Below are 17,869 nucleotides of genomic sequence, written 5' to 3'. Positions count from 1 at the left end.
TAGCTTATTACGTCTAATATTTGAGAGAGAAGATTGACGTAATAACTGCTCACCTTGCAATTAGTCCGTATAGGCGTCTGCAAATAGTCGAGGAAATGCGCGTCGTTTGAGAGCTCATTGAAAAGTGACGTGGGAAGGATACTTGAGGTATTAACTGCACACGAGGTTCGTTCCGACTGACGAAGATTCCGATTCTATCTTTTCCGTTACATTGAACAGAGATAAAGTCGACGACGTCGATTATAACATTTCTCCGTAAATAAAGCTCAAGTTACATACAACATACATATGACGTGATACGTTCATATATGTATTCGTATTACTTCTGTTCAACCTTTTTCAATTATTCTTTTGTTTTACCAAAACCAATTTCAAAGTTTTGTATGTCAGCGATGGTTTTTCCCTACGTGCGTATAAACGTTGGTATTTTTTCCCCCTTTTTTTTTGTCTGTAACTATAAGCGTTCGTCTTGTCTCTGGTAATTTTTCTGTTTCGAAAATAAGATTTTCCAGAATTACCGCCGTTATTATACCGTTATTATACTTCTGTTGATAAATAAAATTCAAAAATCGATTCAATGAAATTGCCCAACTCGCCACGCTGACTAGACGAGCTGTTTCTGCTGCGACTGTTGCTATCTTTCACTCACCGTCTGCGCGAAGAAACGAGTGACAGGTCAACCATACAGACGAAGAGGCGCAGCAACGGTAAGTCTACGCCACCTCGAAGGGTTGAGGTCATTAAAACAAGCTTGATAAGACCCACGTCATTCGAAGCCATTGCCGGGCCATTCTCGAAGCAACGCGCTCCAGGCCACAGGGCGAAATCTCGGTGGTTTAACGATGTCACCGATGTCCCTGACGTCCTCTGGTATGTCAGGTGGTGTGTTTTTTTCCCTTTTTTCTTCTCTCGTGTATTTCCTTTATTCATCTCTTTTTTACTCTCTTTTTAGACTTGCCTTACCTATATCACTTGTTCTTTAATATATTTTCTTCTTGATTTTTTGTTTTTTGTTTTTTTTTTTTTTCATATTTTTCTTCTTCTTGGCCCGAAACCACCCCGTAGATCTGTAAGCCGAAAAGGGGGCGCCTGCGCGACCGAACCAGGACCAGACCCGGTGGTGGCGGTCGAGACGAAGGTAGAGGTGAAAAGCGGAGAGCAGTGACAGTAGGACCGCAACACCAATCCGCGACAGACATTATTGTGAGTAAATGATGAGGTTTTTTTTTTTTTTTTGCGTCATCTGCAATATGATTGATTAGAAAAAAGAGGGACACGAACCCGATAACATCATCGCCGTCCGACGAGATATTCAACCTGAAATCGTCTGCGAGATCGTAGATGGAAGTGCCTGACCCCATACCGAACCTGGTGACGAAGATTCAAAAGCTCTGGTAATATAAAATTCTCACACATCTCTTTTCATCGCGTTACCATGATTTCGTTTCATTGTTTTTTCAAACATTTCTCATCGTCATATTTCATCGATATTATTTTTGTGTACGTGTACGCACAAGTGTATGATTGTTACCCTGTTTTTCAACATCCATCGCTAATTGTATGCCGAGTTCGATTAGTAACCGATATTTCAATGGATATTCATACGTTGCCCCTTTGGGACGACGCGACGGTGCGATTTGTTTCATATCCCGTGTAAATGGCGGGTATATTTTATACTTTCTTTGAATTTATTCCCGCGATTGTTTCACCGATTGATATACAAGTTTGCATATCCATGAGATGTTTAAGGGAGGATCATTCAGTTGGTTGAAGAATGCAGTATTACTTGAGACGGATTATTGTCAAAATAACAACTCTCATCTCTTTGGACTTCTATATCAAAGGGAAACGAGGGTATTCGGTACGTAGGGTTGAAATTGTAAACGCGACGTCTTTGAAGACCAAAGTAAGGCAATTAGTGCTCAAAGAATCTGAAAAGTTAGGCCGATTAGCTGAGAGTGTCACTCTTCAACTTGTATTCCGGGGCACTCGGGTTCGTCGAGTTTTCGTAATCGTGTTAGAAAAGCGTGCGGCAGATGTTCCGAGGGGGTGCGTTAAAACTATGAATCGTTTCGGAACTCTCGGTGTTACTCCGATTCTCATGGTTGTCCCGTTGGGATTTACCGTCTACCGTTCACCGCCCGTCTCGCGTTTCTCTTCGTGTAATTTTCATGAATACCACTACCCCCCGCGAATGAGCCCAGAACGCTTATATTAAACTAGACACCTACGTCGACGCCCAGCTCAAGGAGTGGTAGAATTTTTCCATCTCTATCATCAACACGTATTTATACGTACTGTAAATTATTCCGTTCATCTAGTTTTTTTTTTTTTTTTTTTTTTGAATTTTATTGATTAATTAATCAATTTTTATTATTTTTTTTAACGATAATCGTAAAAGTGAATTTTCGGTGTAGTCTCGTTTACCAAAATCGTTCCCGTCGCGGTAACCGAGCTTTATAATTCATCCCCTCGTGTAGAAATATTTTAACCGCAAAACGGGAGAGACCGGGCCCGGTCGTTTTTCGCGTTGACCGCAACGGAGGCGAAACGGAAGAGAAAGAAAAAAAATGCGAACATTTTTTTTCCACCCGAATATAATGACAACTATATAGAACCTCGCAGATTACACCATTTTACGAAAAAGGAGCTAAGGTATTTCTATCTACTGCGTTGGCTGCAGGATAATCCCGTGAATACAGGAGATGGTTTTAACTTTATAAATCCGTTTTATCAGCGCAGGTACGAATGCATAATTTAAAGGCACAGAGTAAAGTCCGTACGTATAGCTAAAGTGGCTGAAAAGTTTTCTCACCACTTTCGTGAATTATACAAGCTGTATATAATAATTTAAAAGTCCCCGTCGGATATATGGTCAGAAGAAGAAAAACGATCGCTTGAATGTACATGCAAATTTACCGAGTCAACTTAGGTGTAGTTATTTTGTGTTTTCTCTCAATGCGACTGTACACCAAACGAGAATCTATTGACACCAAACAAGTCCGCTTTCATTTGGAACTCTGCCAGCTATCTCGCTGGTTGAACTCGTCATAATCCGTTGAACTGCGGCAACGCCGGTGAAAGCAGAGGCTGGTGATTTCGGATACGGTAAATGAGTCGCGGATGATCAGCTCGAAATTCTGTTTAAAATTCGTGTCAAAGCTGACCAGAAGACGGCGGTGGTAGGAGTTGTTGTATCGTCGTCTAGTCACTCGCTGAAAATTTGTGCATCGGTTGAAAATCGATGTTGAAAACCGGTGGAAAGTGTGTACGCGAATCCCGGACCAGATTCGAATTTGCGTACATGTGTAGGTATCGAATACGTTTAATTTGAAATTCAGTGAAAGTATGCGGCTAAAAATGCGTCTGCATGCGGGGCTTTGGTAGTTTTGTCAATAGCAACTATCTAATCGAACGTTAAATTGAATTGATACGCTATCGGGAAAACGGTTACCTACCCTACATACAGATATACATGCCAGTACCATCGCTAGTACATACCTATAGTAAAGTATAATACTCCAAAGTCCTGCGCCTCTCCACATTTCTCTCTGTTTACAACGTTGTAGTTGAGAGGCAGATGTGAAATAAAACTCACAATTAGGGGTTGAGTGTAAACGCATGACGTGTACAGTAGGTATACGCGATCAAGTCAACGTCCAATGGTCTGAATTCGTTGAATTGTTCACTTGATGCAATATCGTGAGTTATAATTATCGAAAAATGCGATGCTATTCCGAGAATATCTTCGCAGGCGATCGCGTTAGAACATATTCGCGTTAGAACCGTGTCGGAATACATTGAGACACGAGTTGTTTACTATAGCGAGGAGTCGTTAGGCGCACGAGGAATGGAGCATTCCACTCGAACATTTGAACGGTGTTTTTCCGACAGGCAAGAATTTCGATCCTTTGAAGAATCCCATCGGGGGTTTTTTTTAACACCGGAGGATGGTTTTATTTTACATTTGATCGAGAGGACTCGTCGCGTCGAAGGGACGCTCGACTAACCCACTGCCACCTCGTATGTACGTCAAATCGAATGTCCTTTATACAGCGTGCGTTGTATGCCTACTTTCATGAATTTTACGCATCGATTCGCTGTTATATCCCATCATATTCGCATCAACGATTACCCTTTTATCTCAATAATCTCTTTCCCGTGGAATTACATTCTTCTACTCGTCGTTCCCCTACCAACGCGTACTTTAACAGTATTCGAATATTACATCACATATTATAGGGAGATTATACGGTCCGGCATTCGTTTCCGGCGCACTTACGGATTTGATTCGACTTTTTTCTTCCTTCTACCATAGATCTTTGACAAATTTTCGTTCAGTCTTGTCGGGATATGTTCCGGTCGACCGTACGAAAATTTCTCTAGACATCTGTCTTGCTGCCGGATAAAAAGATCGGGTAGGCGAACAGGGGGTGCAACGGGTGAAAAAAAACTACTAATTGGTGAAACTCCTGCGGGACCAACGTGGGGATGAAAACTGGAGTTAGCAATACGGCGGTTGCTGGGAATACGGCTACACGTTTAGTGTACCAACTTCAAGCAATCCTTTCACTGATTCCAGAAGCCCGCCTACTAGATCCGTCGGTACGAACCACCTAGACCCTCGCCATTTTCAAATTGTTTGTACGTGCCTGGTGGGTAAAGTGCATAAATCTAAATTCTAATGTATTTATACAACGAGCGTATTGTAATACATGCGGGTGTTATTCGAATTGAAATTGTTTCCACTTCGCTCGACGGTTCACAGAGAATTTTCTATCAAAATTCGCAGCGTGTGTACGAAGTATTTTTATGAGTTTTTGTAAAGGTTGATTTGAGCGTTGATTGGTTCTGGGGATAACGTTCGTTGAAACTTTAAGAAGAAAAGCTAAACAAGTAGAAAGTAAAAAGATAAAAGAAAGAAGTCCAAATTGACAGCTTGAAGCTTTTTGGTGGCAGGTTGGTTGTTGCGTGCGGACTGGTGCACGGGTCGATTGAAAGAAGAACAAAGTTGAGAGAAATTCGCGAGTTTTTCTGGCTGCTTGTAATTTCTGAACCGAACGATGAGGTAATCATACCTGCTTACTTGGTTCCCTGATAACGATTGATTGAACCCCTTAAAACAGTTTGCTGTTTTTTCCGGTCCTTTCGTTCACTTTATCACAACGATATATCATTACTGTAATGAAAAAAATGTCGACGCGATACGATCGAATATACAAGTACACCTTTCGCCCTTATTAGGTGATATCGTAGAACGAAAGCCGTCACTCGACCCGGGGGGTTCGGTTGCCTCCGAAGAGAATGTCGCGAGCAGATGGATGATCCGTTTTTCAGTCACCTCTGGGATTTAGTTTGAGAAATCGAAGCGGTGAACTCCGATGAGGGAAAAGCTATGATAATCGAGTAAAGTTTAACCCGAATGTCCTGGCGAAGCCGGTTGAACCACGATCAGTTCGATTCACAGGTTCCGCCAACTCAAGCTCGAGCTTCTCCGGATGGTGGTAGTCGAGGGCCACCTGTTGCGAAAAACTCTTCGGTCGCACTCCCGGTCGTAACCGTGGCAAGACCCTGTAAAAATACACCTTACCGTCTCTTCGTGTATATCTGTAACACATTTAGCTGGGTAATTTCGCACGTGCCAAACACGCGGCGCCGATCGAAACCAACAGGCGCAAGAACGGACAAAAAAACCCTCGACTACTTTTACTTATTTGTTCGTTTGAGTTTCTCTCCGTCTTGCGATCCACGATTAATTCCGGTTGACGCGTATTTAAATTTCTATCGCGACGAGATTACGCCCTGCACCTTTCAAACTCCCAAAGTTATATACCGTTCGTTCGCAATTACGACCCAAAGTAAACTTGGTGTAGCATGCCGCGGTGACATAGCGCGGCATGGCTAACCGTTAGTTCGTAGATAGGTATTTGTGCGTCGTGTATACATACGTATATAAATGCACATAGATATTTATGTACCTCGATGTATACAGGTATTTGCGCATGAATACAATAAGGTATAGGAATACGTATATATGTATGTATAAGGACAGCGTTGCCAAGGGGACTGCAAACAGCTGGGATAAAAGAGACACGTTGGCATCGTGGCCCTGGGGTTTCCCCGGGGATGGTGCAGGCAGAGAACGGGGCTTCTGCCTATACCCTCTTTTCGTCGCGCCCTCGTCCCGGGGTTGTCCGAGAGCCAGATCGTATACGCGGGAGCGCCGGCGAAATACCTTCTATAAGAAATTCGTAATCGATTTGCGGTCACATCTTTTGCCTTTTTGGTTCTATTGATACATACGTATAATATGTATACATATGTATACACATACATACATATGTACTCGATCGGACCTCTTTCCGTTCACCAGCCCTCGGTCAGAGTCACCAATAGACTAATGCCCACCGAGCAATCTCTTTTAAATTGAAGGCTTATTGGTGAAGAACTCCTGTACGCAACCACCTGGACAACCCTCGATAGCTTCTTGGAGTTTGGTAGAAAATAAGAACTCAGGAAAAAAGGAGAGAACTTCGCTTGAATATTAACCATCCAGATCCAGATGCAGCGTTTTGAACGACGTGGATCTTTCCGTTTCCACAGACTCCGAGTGGTCGGGGTCTTTTTTGCCCCCAAGTCTCGGGGCGCTTGGTATTAATTAACGTTTGAAATTAACTGAACAAACTGTCATCTCTCATCGAAATGCACCCGATTCGATGCCCCAGCTACGACTCGTTCGACTCGATTCATTCGAATCACCGAATAAACGGATAGAAACACTCCACATTCTTATTTCCACGGCGAAGACGAGAAAACCCTTCAGGATATCCTCTAACATCCGAAGGGTGGAGACCATGACAAACTTTCTGCGCGATCGCCGCGTCCTTTTCTCTTCTTCTTCACCTCCCTTTTCTTTCAATTACGTGGTCAAGCGGCGGACGGACCTCTCGAGCCTTGGCCCTAGTAGCTTTTATGACACGGCGATCTTACCGGACCCGAGCCCTCCACAGCGCCCTAAATCAACGCACGACCACCGCGATGCGGTATTATCGAATATTCGGGGTATTCGCGATAGCGTCACTGTGGAATTGAATCTTTACCAATAAAGGTTTCGTTCTCCGAATAATTTTCTCAGATTTCAGGGAGCATGCCTCGAATATCTTATTAAGGATTTCCAGCTCTCTTTCACTGCTGCAGCTGACGAATGTAATTTTATTCCCCGAGGGTAGATACGCGCGGTGAGTCGTATAACAGATTATGCTGGGAAACTCAAAAAGTGGAAACAAAAAAAAAAAAAAAAAAAAAGAGTGTCAACAAAAGTAAAAGAAATACGAAAGTAAAATAAATATAAATACGACCGACGCAGAGGAGAAAATAAATGTATATATTTTTTTTTTCGTTCTCTCGTCAGAGCTTGCGAATATAACTTTTTTTTCTTCCACGCTCTACGTGATTTTATTTTCAGGTATTTTTATTTTATTATTCTGTTCTATTTTTCGCCAGGGTCGCTCCGACTTGCTTCGCGCATTAAATACGTGGGCAGAGCTAAGCGTCTCAGTTGGATACCCCCAGCTTGAGGCTTTCCCGGGGGGCGTAAGTAGCAGAAGAATCGTTTACTCTAATAGAGTTCACCTTAATCGAATCGTTACCGCGTTAGAATTGGGTATTTCCTCGTATTATAAAGCTTCCGTACGTCGTCGTCGGTTTCTTCGCACAGTCGCCCGAATGACAAACCATTCGGTCGTCGTATGTGAATAAATTTTCCCTTAGTTATCCATCGCGTATTTTTTCCGGTGTCCAAAATATATCGCGGCATGACGAATCACGCAGTTCTAGGTTCAAGATACGCGAGTTTTCTCCGACCTCCGGGTTTTCGTCAAATTCGCTAGCAGACCACCTCCGCTGAAACTCGTGAATACCACATATTTACTATACAGTAGATATACACAAATACCAAGTCTCCGCGCGGTCTCCGGAAGTTTCAAAAGGGTGATTTACGCGCTTTAGAAGGAAACTGACCAATGTCCTTTTGCTCAGCTTACACGTGGCCTAGCTTCTGGCCAGTGCCAAAAGGCCCGGGACACACGTGTACATCTATTCATGTATACATACATACATGTATTTCCAAACCTCCGGTAACCTCTGGACCCCGATATACCTACTCACCGCGCGGTAGATAACGAGCCAACCCTTACGCGTTCTATAGCCAACTCCCGTAGCCTGTAGAACGTGTATTCGCGGTGTACACCAGCCAAAAAGGAAACCTCATCGCTCAAGACTCGAAGGATACCAGAGACCATGGTGGTCCGCTGTGTTTCTCTGTCACAATAAATTCATGCACACCCCCATGTACGTCAAATTATTACGGGTCATTTCGTGTCGATTCGATTACGTTCTAATGCTTATTATTTATATTTTCTCCACCATCGCACGCGCCTCTTGCTCAACGTGTTCGTGTTACTGGGCTCAGAATACGTAAGATTCTCGACCCAAAAATGGCGAAAGCTTAAAAGAACTCGATGTTCTTGTGGTTCTGTGGAAAAAAAACGGTACTTCTTTCGTCGCCACATTTTCGTCAATGTCGTTGCGTTTTCATGCGTTCCGAGCTCAGTAATTCGAATCTGCTGACCGAATCGATCTACGCATCGAAATAAGCGATTTACCCGTAAAAAAATATATATTTCGCTTTTTGGGACGGTGATAATGGTATCACAACCGCCATTCAATCGGAATTAATAATGAGAGATCCGATTACAACTGCACGTCATTTTCAATAATTTAAACAGTAGATATATTGAACAATATACATAATACATGTATATATATCTACGTTCAAACGTTTTCGGGTTCTCGAGTTTCCATATCTTTCATCCGCGCGTTTTACATGGCCACGTGAAATATACGTGAAATGAACGTTGTTCAATACCCGCTAGCAGTGGGATTACCCAGCGAAACGTTGGAGGGTAACGACGACTTACACGGATAGCGAATTGGCGAATAAATCGTCGATATCTCGCATCGTACGTGTACATCGATAGGTTTTGCGATCGGCTCGTTAGAACAGTGATTGTGAGACGATGCGAGCCCCTGTGTAAGTGCGTACAATAATACGGTCAGCGATGCGATTCGCGTAATGTAATAATTATTACTGATGTTCAGACGTATGCGTGTACTGTGCGTGTTGTTCGCATCCGCACTCGTCCGGAGATGATCTAGCGTGGTTCGCGGCGGTCGTGCCTATTTATAGAACCCGAGGGGTTGAGCAAGACTACCTGTTGTTGGCGTTAGCTGCGTGCACCTAGGTCGAACAACCCACACCGAGGGAAGTGGGTCAACCGACCCGTGGAACTGGGTCAACCTCGCTCCCACTACCTCCTCGTCGCCCTTTCTCTTTTACCCCCCTCTTTTCGTCGTCACGTTCTCCCCTCGCTTCTCTTCGACCCTCGTCGCTCTTCCCGTTCCCCGTGCTTTCCCTCTTCTCTGATTTTACTACCGCCGTTCCCACCCCTGTAGCTGCTATCATCCCGGATCCTCGTCTTCGCCATCATCTACATCGTGATCACCTCTTCCGACGTCATCTTCTCCCACCCTACTATCCACCTACCAATCGAGCTAAATAACACACCAGTGAACTGATGAAAATTAGATGCGAATATACCCACCTGCCGAATAGATAGCTATACTCATTCTCAATTCGCTGATCATTAGATAATACGAGATATTTTCGGTTTAAGGTTGAGGTTACCCCTGCACCGGGATATTTTCGTCGAAACTTATAACCGATAAAGCAGCATTTAGAAAAGTAGATTCGGTAGACCGGATAACATGGTTGAAATCGGTATTCTTCTCTCATCCTTTCTTTTACTCTTACGTTTTTCTCTTATTTGGTCTGGAAGGGCGGGGGGAAGGGGAGGGGGGTGGATTCGTTACATTCGATTTTCGAGGGATAATCTTGTTTCCACACAACACATTGCTTTATCCACGAATGGTTGAATATTCTTCGCGAGACAAGAGGAGGTAAAAAAACGAATTGGAGTTTATCAGAGTAGAAATCCGACCTCATCTTAAATCGCGACGCAGCTGCATATAATATCAATGAATATTGCGTAATCGACTGATTGGAATCAGAAAATTCATTCCGTATCGTGCAGTGAATAACGTCTTCTCTTCGCCTCATAGAGTTGGAGGTACACATGGTATGTCATCCCTACAACTAAGGGTGAAACAGGGGAAGACTACTTGATCAACACTTAGTTGTAGGTTTAGAGAAAAATTATACTCGAGCCTTTAAAACCCTATCTATTCATATTGAAATTTTTCCATGTTTCAAAGCTCAAAAAGTATATGTAGATATGATTTCCGCGCCCAACGTATTTATACATAGGTATAGAGCATATAAATGGCATACCGGACTTTACAAATAATAAAATTTCCGGGAGATCGGAGAGGTGGAGATCAAAGGTGGAGGAAAATAGATCAACTTGCGCACCATATTTCACTACATCGTAAACACGAATATTTATATGATTGAAAAGGAGAGTTTTTAAAATTTATTTGAATTGCGTGACGAAGTACATAAAACTAACTGCTCTTTAAAAGCCGACAGTTTCCGGCATTGCGTTGCGAAGAGTTTACAACTATTTTTCTTTCACCTTACAATCTATTATTCTTTGGTTTTCCGAGAGCCTCCTTTTCATTCGCCACTGCAGCAGCAGCAGCTGGCACCTGCATCCCCCAACACCGTTTCCCCCTTACATCTCCCAAGGGATGACCCACTTGTCAACGGGACGCAACAAGTCTAGATTTTCCCCCGTCCACCAAGCCCCATCAGCAGACCCTTCCCGCTACCTTCGCGTCGCTTATTTTCCTTCTCGAATAAGGAACCATTTGCCGAATCGCCAAACTACGGGGTTACATATTGGCGAACCGATATTCGAACACCCAAATGTCAACACGGTCAAATCGTTCGGAAAGATTTTCTTCTCTAGAGTAGAATGATCAGTTTTTTTACAAACTGTTCCCATTAAATTTGAAACAATGGTCAGTCGTTACGTGGAAATAATATTCGCATGGTTGACTGCTTAATGAAAATTGTTTTCGTCTATACGCAAGCTATACTCATAACAACGAGCGTATATTTTATATAAGCTACGGAAATTACAAGTAATATTTATGGTCAACGATATATCATAGCATATTGTGCGGAGAGGAAAACTTGGACAACGAGGTGGACGCGACGATCGATGCGAAGTAATATAAGAGATGGAAAATCCATGACGTTTTTTTCACAGGGGATAACGCCACGACACACATAGTGTATGAAATAATATATGGACGATTTTCGTTCTTCTTTTATCTTTTTTTTTTTTTTTTTTTTTTTTTTTTATTCAGTTTTTGGTTTTTTTTTCTAAAAATTCGATAGTTACCCAGCGCCTTCTGCGCATGGTATTACAAGGATATAGCCGGAAGGTGAAATAGAAGCTATCAGCTTCTGATAATACCTGCGATCCTATCTCCTTGCTCGGGGATATCTGAAAATCCATTAAAGAAAGGCCTACCCTGAATCGACAAAGGTCCTTTGCTGAGCCAGCTAAATTTTCATCTCGCGAACCGAGACTTGAGGTGTTTCCTGGTTTCGGATAAGATCTTACAAATTTTCCCGCGTTCTCTTCGATCGATCTTCGATAAATTCCCGATCTCTCGTAACCAATTTATTTGCAGAGATTATCTTTCGGGCGTATGAGATTCTTACATTTTATATTAATTTTTCATTTCTTTTTTTTTTCTTTCCTCATAATAAATGAACGTCGAACATAAATTTTTTCCTTCATAAAAACGGGTCATCGACAGGATTCCGGTCATGCAGAAGGTAGAATTTTTCACTCCGTCAGCGTCATTTCTCATTTCTTTTTTGTTTTTACTCACTCACCTGACGGTGGAGGTACAACTTTTTAATTCAACGTCGGATATCACAAGTCGGCCTCGAGGATAAACGGGGGAGGACGGGGGGAGGGAGAAAAAAGCGAAGAGCTGAAGTTGGATGGAAAGAAAAAACGAAAAAAAAATAAAAAATAAAAAAATAAAAAATAAAAAATACGAGACATACAGCTAGCGGGTTGTGGATCCATAATTTAGGGATTAACGTTTTAATTGGGGTTTGGTGTACACCGTATTCTATGTATAAGTATCAGGTATACATGTCATACACATAGAATTTCATACAAGCCGATTTCAGAACTGCGAAACGCTCGCGTGGACGAAAGAAGCGGTACATGCGCATGGAAATGTGAAATATCGTACATTTAATTGTCGGTAAGTCGCGACTGAACGCAGCGGGCGAGGAGAAAGAGAAAAAGTAATTACGTGTAACGGAATAAATCGAAAGTAAAGAATTATGTATTCGTAACCTTCAGGAAAGCTTTTGGGATTTTATGAAAAGAAATGACTGAAAAATTTATATTCTTTCATCTCTTATAACTGGATGTAATATCGCGGGTGCAGAATTTTTTTCCCCTTCGCGATATGTTCGTAATATTAAACTCGACCGTAGAGTGTATAGCCGCATCATTAGCGCCGCGGTCTTGATACTTCAAATAATCTGGCAATAAGTCGAGGGTTACGAATCTGCGATCTTATTGCGAAGAAATTAGAAGGGCAGCTCGTCCGTTCCAAAAAACTAGAAAACAACATTATTCTTGTTATCTGCAGGTACGGATAAGCCGTTATAGCGCAGCTAAATGATGAAACGAGTTTTTACACACCTCACAGACAATAATAATTATTGTTATCTTTACTGCTTCTATCATTTCAATTATGGTATTGTTATAAACTGCGGAATACATTGCTGGGTATTTGCGAGTACCTCGGTAGATGTTTTCCAAGGGATGTGAAAGTTGAGAAATATAAAGCTGCACGAGTTTTTTTCTCACTACACCATGAATAAAACGTGGAGCTTTCAAGATGGGTGATTTTTAATCTTGCTTCTCTCGGAGAGTGAGTAAAAATAAAATTTAATCCTCGACCAATGGTACTGTTTCAGCAGCGACATTTCCCGATTGCCCCTTATCCGAAGGATAATGCTTTCGCCGAGCAGGTAGGGGAAATACGTACCGTGTACCAAGTACCAAATCACATACACCTACATACGGGGTGGATACATACAGCTCCTTTAATAAAAATTCATTTTCTACGTATTTACTCTATAGGTAATAAATACGTAGAACGGTAACGGTTACGGGATTATTTCACCACAAATGCGTTGAGCAATTCATTCGGATCTCGTCCGGGCTTCATCTGTCACCCATCTATTGCAAAAAAAAAAAAAAATCCGTTAAAACTAGCAGCTGTGCAAAGACATCGCTTCAATTACTCCGGGATCAACCCGACGATGCAAATTGCCGGCATGAAACACCTCTGGCGTTTCATTTTACTTTTTTAGATCCCGAAAATTTTATTCATGCTAACGGGATACAGTCATGCCTTTGAAATTCATGGCCCTCATGGTTTTTAACGGGGATGGTTCAGTTTCCATCTACATTGAAAATCAATGCTTGCATACCATCGCGTATTGGAGTACAGAAGATGGTAGCAGGTACCGATACCTTCACGAACAAAAATAATCATGGGTTTTATTTTGCACCGCGCCACATTAATCTTGAATTAAACTTCACATTCTATAGTTAGACCCTCAAGGGAAGAAGACGATCTCGCATGTAGTGATATATCGCACATGTATTATGTCCGTTTGAATGTGAATGTTCTGTACAAAGCACAAAACCAACCGGATGGGTAGCCAAGGATTTATATGAAGTTGAGTCTGACGGCGCGTCTTCTGGGCTTCACCTGTGGATACGGTATAGCTAAGTACATCTATATTATATAGAGCTAACCGCTACGATCTTCCCGAGTGATTACTTTCCTTACATTGTTTATGAGCCTCCGAGCTTTTCCTGGAAGAAACTCGATTCCCTCGAGTCTCGGATCGCCACTTCATCGGGAACGCTATTCCCTCCGAGCGGTCAAACGACCGTCAAACTTGTTTGAAAATCATTTTACGACGTCAGGTCAGGTGCAGCACGTGTGGAACCTCGTATACTTTGACCTACGATGCCTTACGAATATTTTTCAGACCACTTTTGAACTCAAAACTTAGCCGACGAAGTTCTACGGATACAGGGTTGTTTGAGGTCGCGTTTCATTTGAAGGCTATTCGAAATGTCACACCGAATACGTTTTATCATCATTATCGTCGTCATTTCAATTCCCTAGTCATCGCCGCCTATCAACGATTATCCGATACGTTGTACGTGTGCTTTTTTACGCCATTTTTCTTTACTGTCTTAAGCGTAAGCGAGAACTGTTTCTGACGCGCGTTATCGACGTCTGCTTAATATCGGGTATACAACCATGTATAACTAACATCGGATTAGTCGACGAGTTCACTTTGGGATGCGAACATGGATACGAAAGGGTTTACTCTGACGTGGATGTACCGAGACTTGGATTTCTACGCAGCGGCTGGATAGACTAATTGAAAATCTCTTCGAGATTACATTAACTCGCGGGCTAGAGCTTATACACGTCCGTCTATGTTGTCTTAAGCGTAACATTTGATAGGGTGAGATGTATGTAGGTCTGCACCCATATGTACGTATTGAAATACATATCTGGGACGTAGTCTCTGTATCTACCCTTCACTCTACGATTATTCGAAACCTTATATTATCCTCCGATATGTTGTACGCAAATACCTCAACTCGTACGTGCGGCTATACATGTGGCATGACCAAAAAGAGAAATCCGCTCGAATTTCTCGGAAGAATCCATGCTGCTGGAAATTTCTGAAAGCTTGAGGTCCGAGAAAAAGATTTCCAAGCTCACAATTAGCGACGGAATAATAATAATAACAACACCAACACCACCTCCACCACTACTACTGATAATAATGATAACAACAACAACAACAACGAAATAAAATAAAATGAATTTCGCTTTATAAGTTTACGATTCTCGAATAACGGCGAACTACCAACCCTCGCATATTTGATACTTGAGGTACTTGATATACTCATATACATATGTATAATTTGAAAATTCACCTCGCAATCGGTCACTGTAGCAACTACCTCCATGAATATTACGGTCGTTCGAAATATGCTGAAGAGTGGAATGCTGTAGGTGGTAATGATGTAGTTAGCAGTAATCGATCTCTTCTTTTTGCTTCATTATCGAGTGATGTCGGGAAAGTGGTATTTATCTGGCATTCTGGTCCGTCGGTATATCCGATGGAACGAGGGCGATTCGAGGAACTTGAACCTGTCGGAGATTTGATTCGATAGATTCCCGTAAACGTCGCGGTTCGAATTTTATTCACCCTCTTTCTTCGTATGCAATACGTGTTGGTATTGTTCTGTATACAGTACTTTACACAGGTGAACGCACGTACGCATGAGTGAAATGTTAACTGGGGGCCGTGAATTCGGCTTTCATACTCGAAAATTTTCGCTTCAATTATTGTCAAATTGATTTAACTGCCACGAAACGGTCGAGATCGGCAAACTCATGTTTAGCGAGTATATGTATACAAATATATATGTAAATTTTGAACGTACACACCCCATAGCCCAGCAATCCTCATACCGATAAGCAAGGAGGTAGGTAGGACACGCGTATTTATACGTATATGTATAATACACCAGGTATACAGAGTCTGGTCCACGGCCAATCGATACAGCAAACTTTTGATTCACACCCGGATGTACTGAGACTGAATCTTTCGTTTTTTTTTCTTATTTTTCTTCTACTTTTTTTCTCATAGCCAAGGAGCTATAAATGTGAATTAACGATAACTTGATTGAAAAATTGTATCGCAGAATGTACCGGTTCGCGGACACAGTACTCTACGACCGCTACTCAAAACTTCCAAAATTTCTTGCTCGCAAGGATAATCCAATGATTGAATTTTTTTTTTCGCAATCACTCGCACGTAGTTCCTATCGGTTCCACTTTTTTTTTCTTTCAATCAAACAAAACTAGAAACAAAAAATGGATATCATTGCCTGTTGAACACTCCGTATAGACGCTGCAGTTTGACAATGATTTTTAACGTCCATTTTCTCATTAATCGAATGAAAAATAAAATCCCAACGTCCTCAAGTTCTTGATGAATTTAAAATTGCGATCAGAAATTTCCGAAATATTTTCTGTTACCACGAAAAAAATTCAACGGCGAATAATTTTATTCTCGCATCGAAATTATCATCGAACATCAGAGTTTCACAATGCATGTCATTTCTTCCCTAATTTTATACTCCCACGCGTCGTGACGCCGCTCATCAGAAACTCCATTGGGGAGAGAGAATTACCTACTTTCGAAGCACTGTTGCACACGCCGCAAGTTTCAGTAGGTATACCCAATGTTGTAACTATACGTCATCATACATATAGTTATGCATGGATACAGCGAAATTGGAACTTGGAGCGCTGGTAATTACGCGCCGGCGTTTGGATATCGGCGCGTTACGTGGTAGTAGCCTCACGCCGCATGCCGCCTGTACATACAGGGTGAATCCTTTAACTCTGTCAACCCGTCAGGGGTATGTTGGGGCTGCTCAGAGACAAGCATTTTGAGGTAACACACTTATGGTCGCAAACTCCTCCTAACGGCTGTGGAGGGCTTTGGAGTTTTGTTTTTAAAATTTTTTTTTTGTTTTTTTGTTTTTAATTTTTTCTTTATGGTACCCAGTTTCCCTCGCGTGACGATTAACTGCAGAGAAAACTTGCCTGTCGGGAAAAGGTCGGTTTGGGAACCGTTCACGATACCAGCGTTGCGCAGCGAGTGAATTCGAATCATTGGCGCGGTACGCATAATGCACATCTGGTTAGCTCGACCCAAGTAAGGCGGTTCATAATTACTCGACTTGTACCGATGAGACACTAAGAAGTACGTTTTTTAGCGCAGAATAAACCATTACGTTCGAATCCGAGCGAAAGTACGAGCAATCCCTGGGTACCAGAACAAATAAATAAATAAATAAATAAATTAAAAAAAAAAATCTTCAAAGCCCTCCACAGCCGTTAGGAGGAGTTTCCGACCATGAGTGTGTTACCTCAAAATGCTCGTCTCTGAGCAGCCCCAACATACCCCTGACGGGTTGACAGAGTCAAAGGATTCACCCTGTATGTACAGGCGGGCACGAGTGCAGGCGACGGTAACGTTATCATTGCCTCGAAGCGAATAAATTGACCGTGATGCAGCGAAATTGAATCTGATGAAAACGTTGAGATATACAGGAGCTTCGAGTAATCGAGAAACGTACATATTTGTATACCGGCTACAATCGAGCTTGCAGCGATGATCGGGTTGCCAAATATTACGATGAATAATTCGCTCCCCATCAATCGCGTTCTAGTGTCGATTCAATGTCGACCGATTGAACGGCTTCTCCCGATGCTCTTTCAGCATGGGATGTCAACAATGAAGTTCAAAGTGTTATTACCCCGCACACGATTAGTTTGATTACATAGAATTTCTCGGTCTTGTTTTGTTATTTGAATTACCGGTTCATGTTGATCCGTAAGGCAAGTTTCTTAACTCAATTTACATAAGGATATTGTGGTACCAAATATCGGTTTGACGCTCACTCGGGTTATACGTACGCACGCCTGGTGAAGGTTTCACCGGAATTCGACCAAGTCTTTCCTTGAGTAAACATCACCTGAGTATAATAAGGTGTAATAATTACTCCAACTTTGCCTGTAGTACGACTTCGTTAATGACGTTACATTATTCCTGCCGTTATTACCTCAGTTCGCGTGACGTTATCGCTTTCGTTGTTTCTACCGAACACCGTTAAAAATCAAGTGAGAA

General features: G+C 42.1%; 1 protein-coding gene across 3 annotated transcripts in view; it reads left to right on the top strand.

Moving 5' to 3' along the window:
• Positions 1–1,073: 1,073 nt before the first annotated feature.
• Positions 1,074–17,869, top strand: part of LOC105686988 — a 49,192-nt gene continuing 32,396 nt past the window's right edge. For 2 of the 3 annotated variants that reach the window (XM_048652769.1, XM_048652724.1), the window contains exon 1: positions 1,181–1,394. In XM_048652769.1, coding sequence (XP_048508726.1) covers positions 1,342–1,394 — 53 coding nt within the window. In that variant the 5' untranslated portion in view covers positions 1,181–1,341. Of the gene's footprint in view, positions 1,395–17,869 lie in introns of all 3 variants that reach the window. The other variant, XM_048652803.1, reaches the window with a different exon arrangement.

Source organism: Athalia rosae, chromosome 1, assembly GCF_917208135.1.
Source record: "Athalia rosae chromosome 1, iyAthRosa1.1, whole genome shotgun sequence".
NCBI classification, from domain to species: Eukaryota; Metazoa; Arthropoda; class Insecta; order Hymenoptera; family Athaliidae; genus Athalia; species Athalia rosae.
The sequence above is the reverse complement of the archived record's forward strand: the minus strand, read 5'-3'. Positions and strand labels throughout refer to the sequence as shown.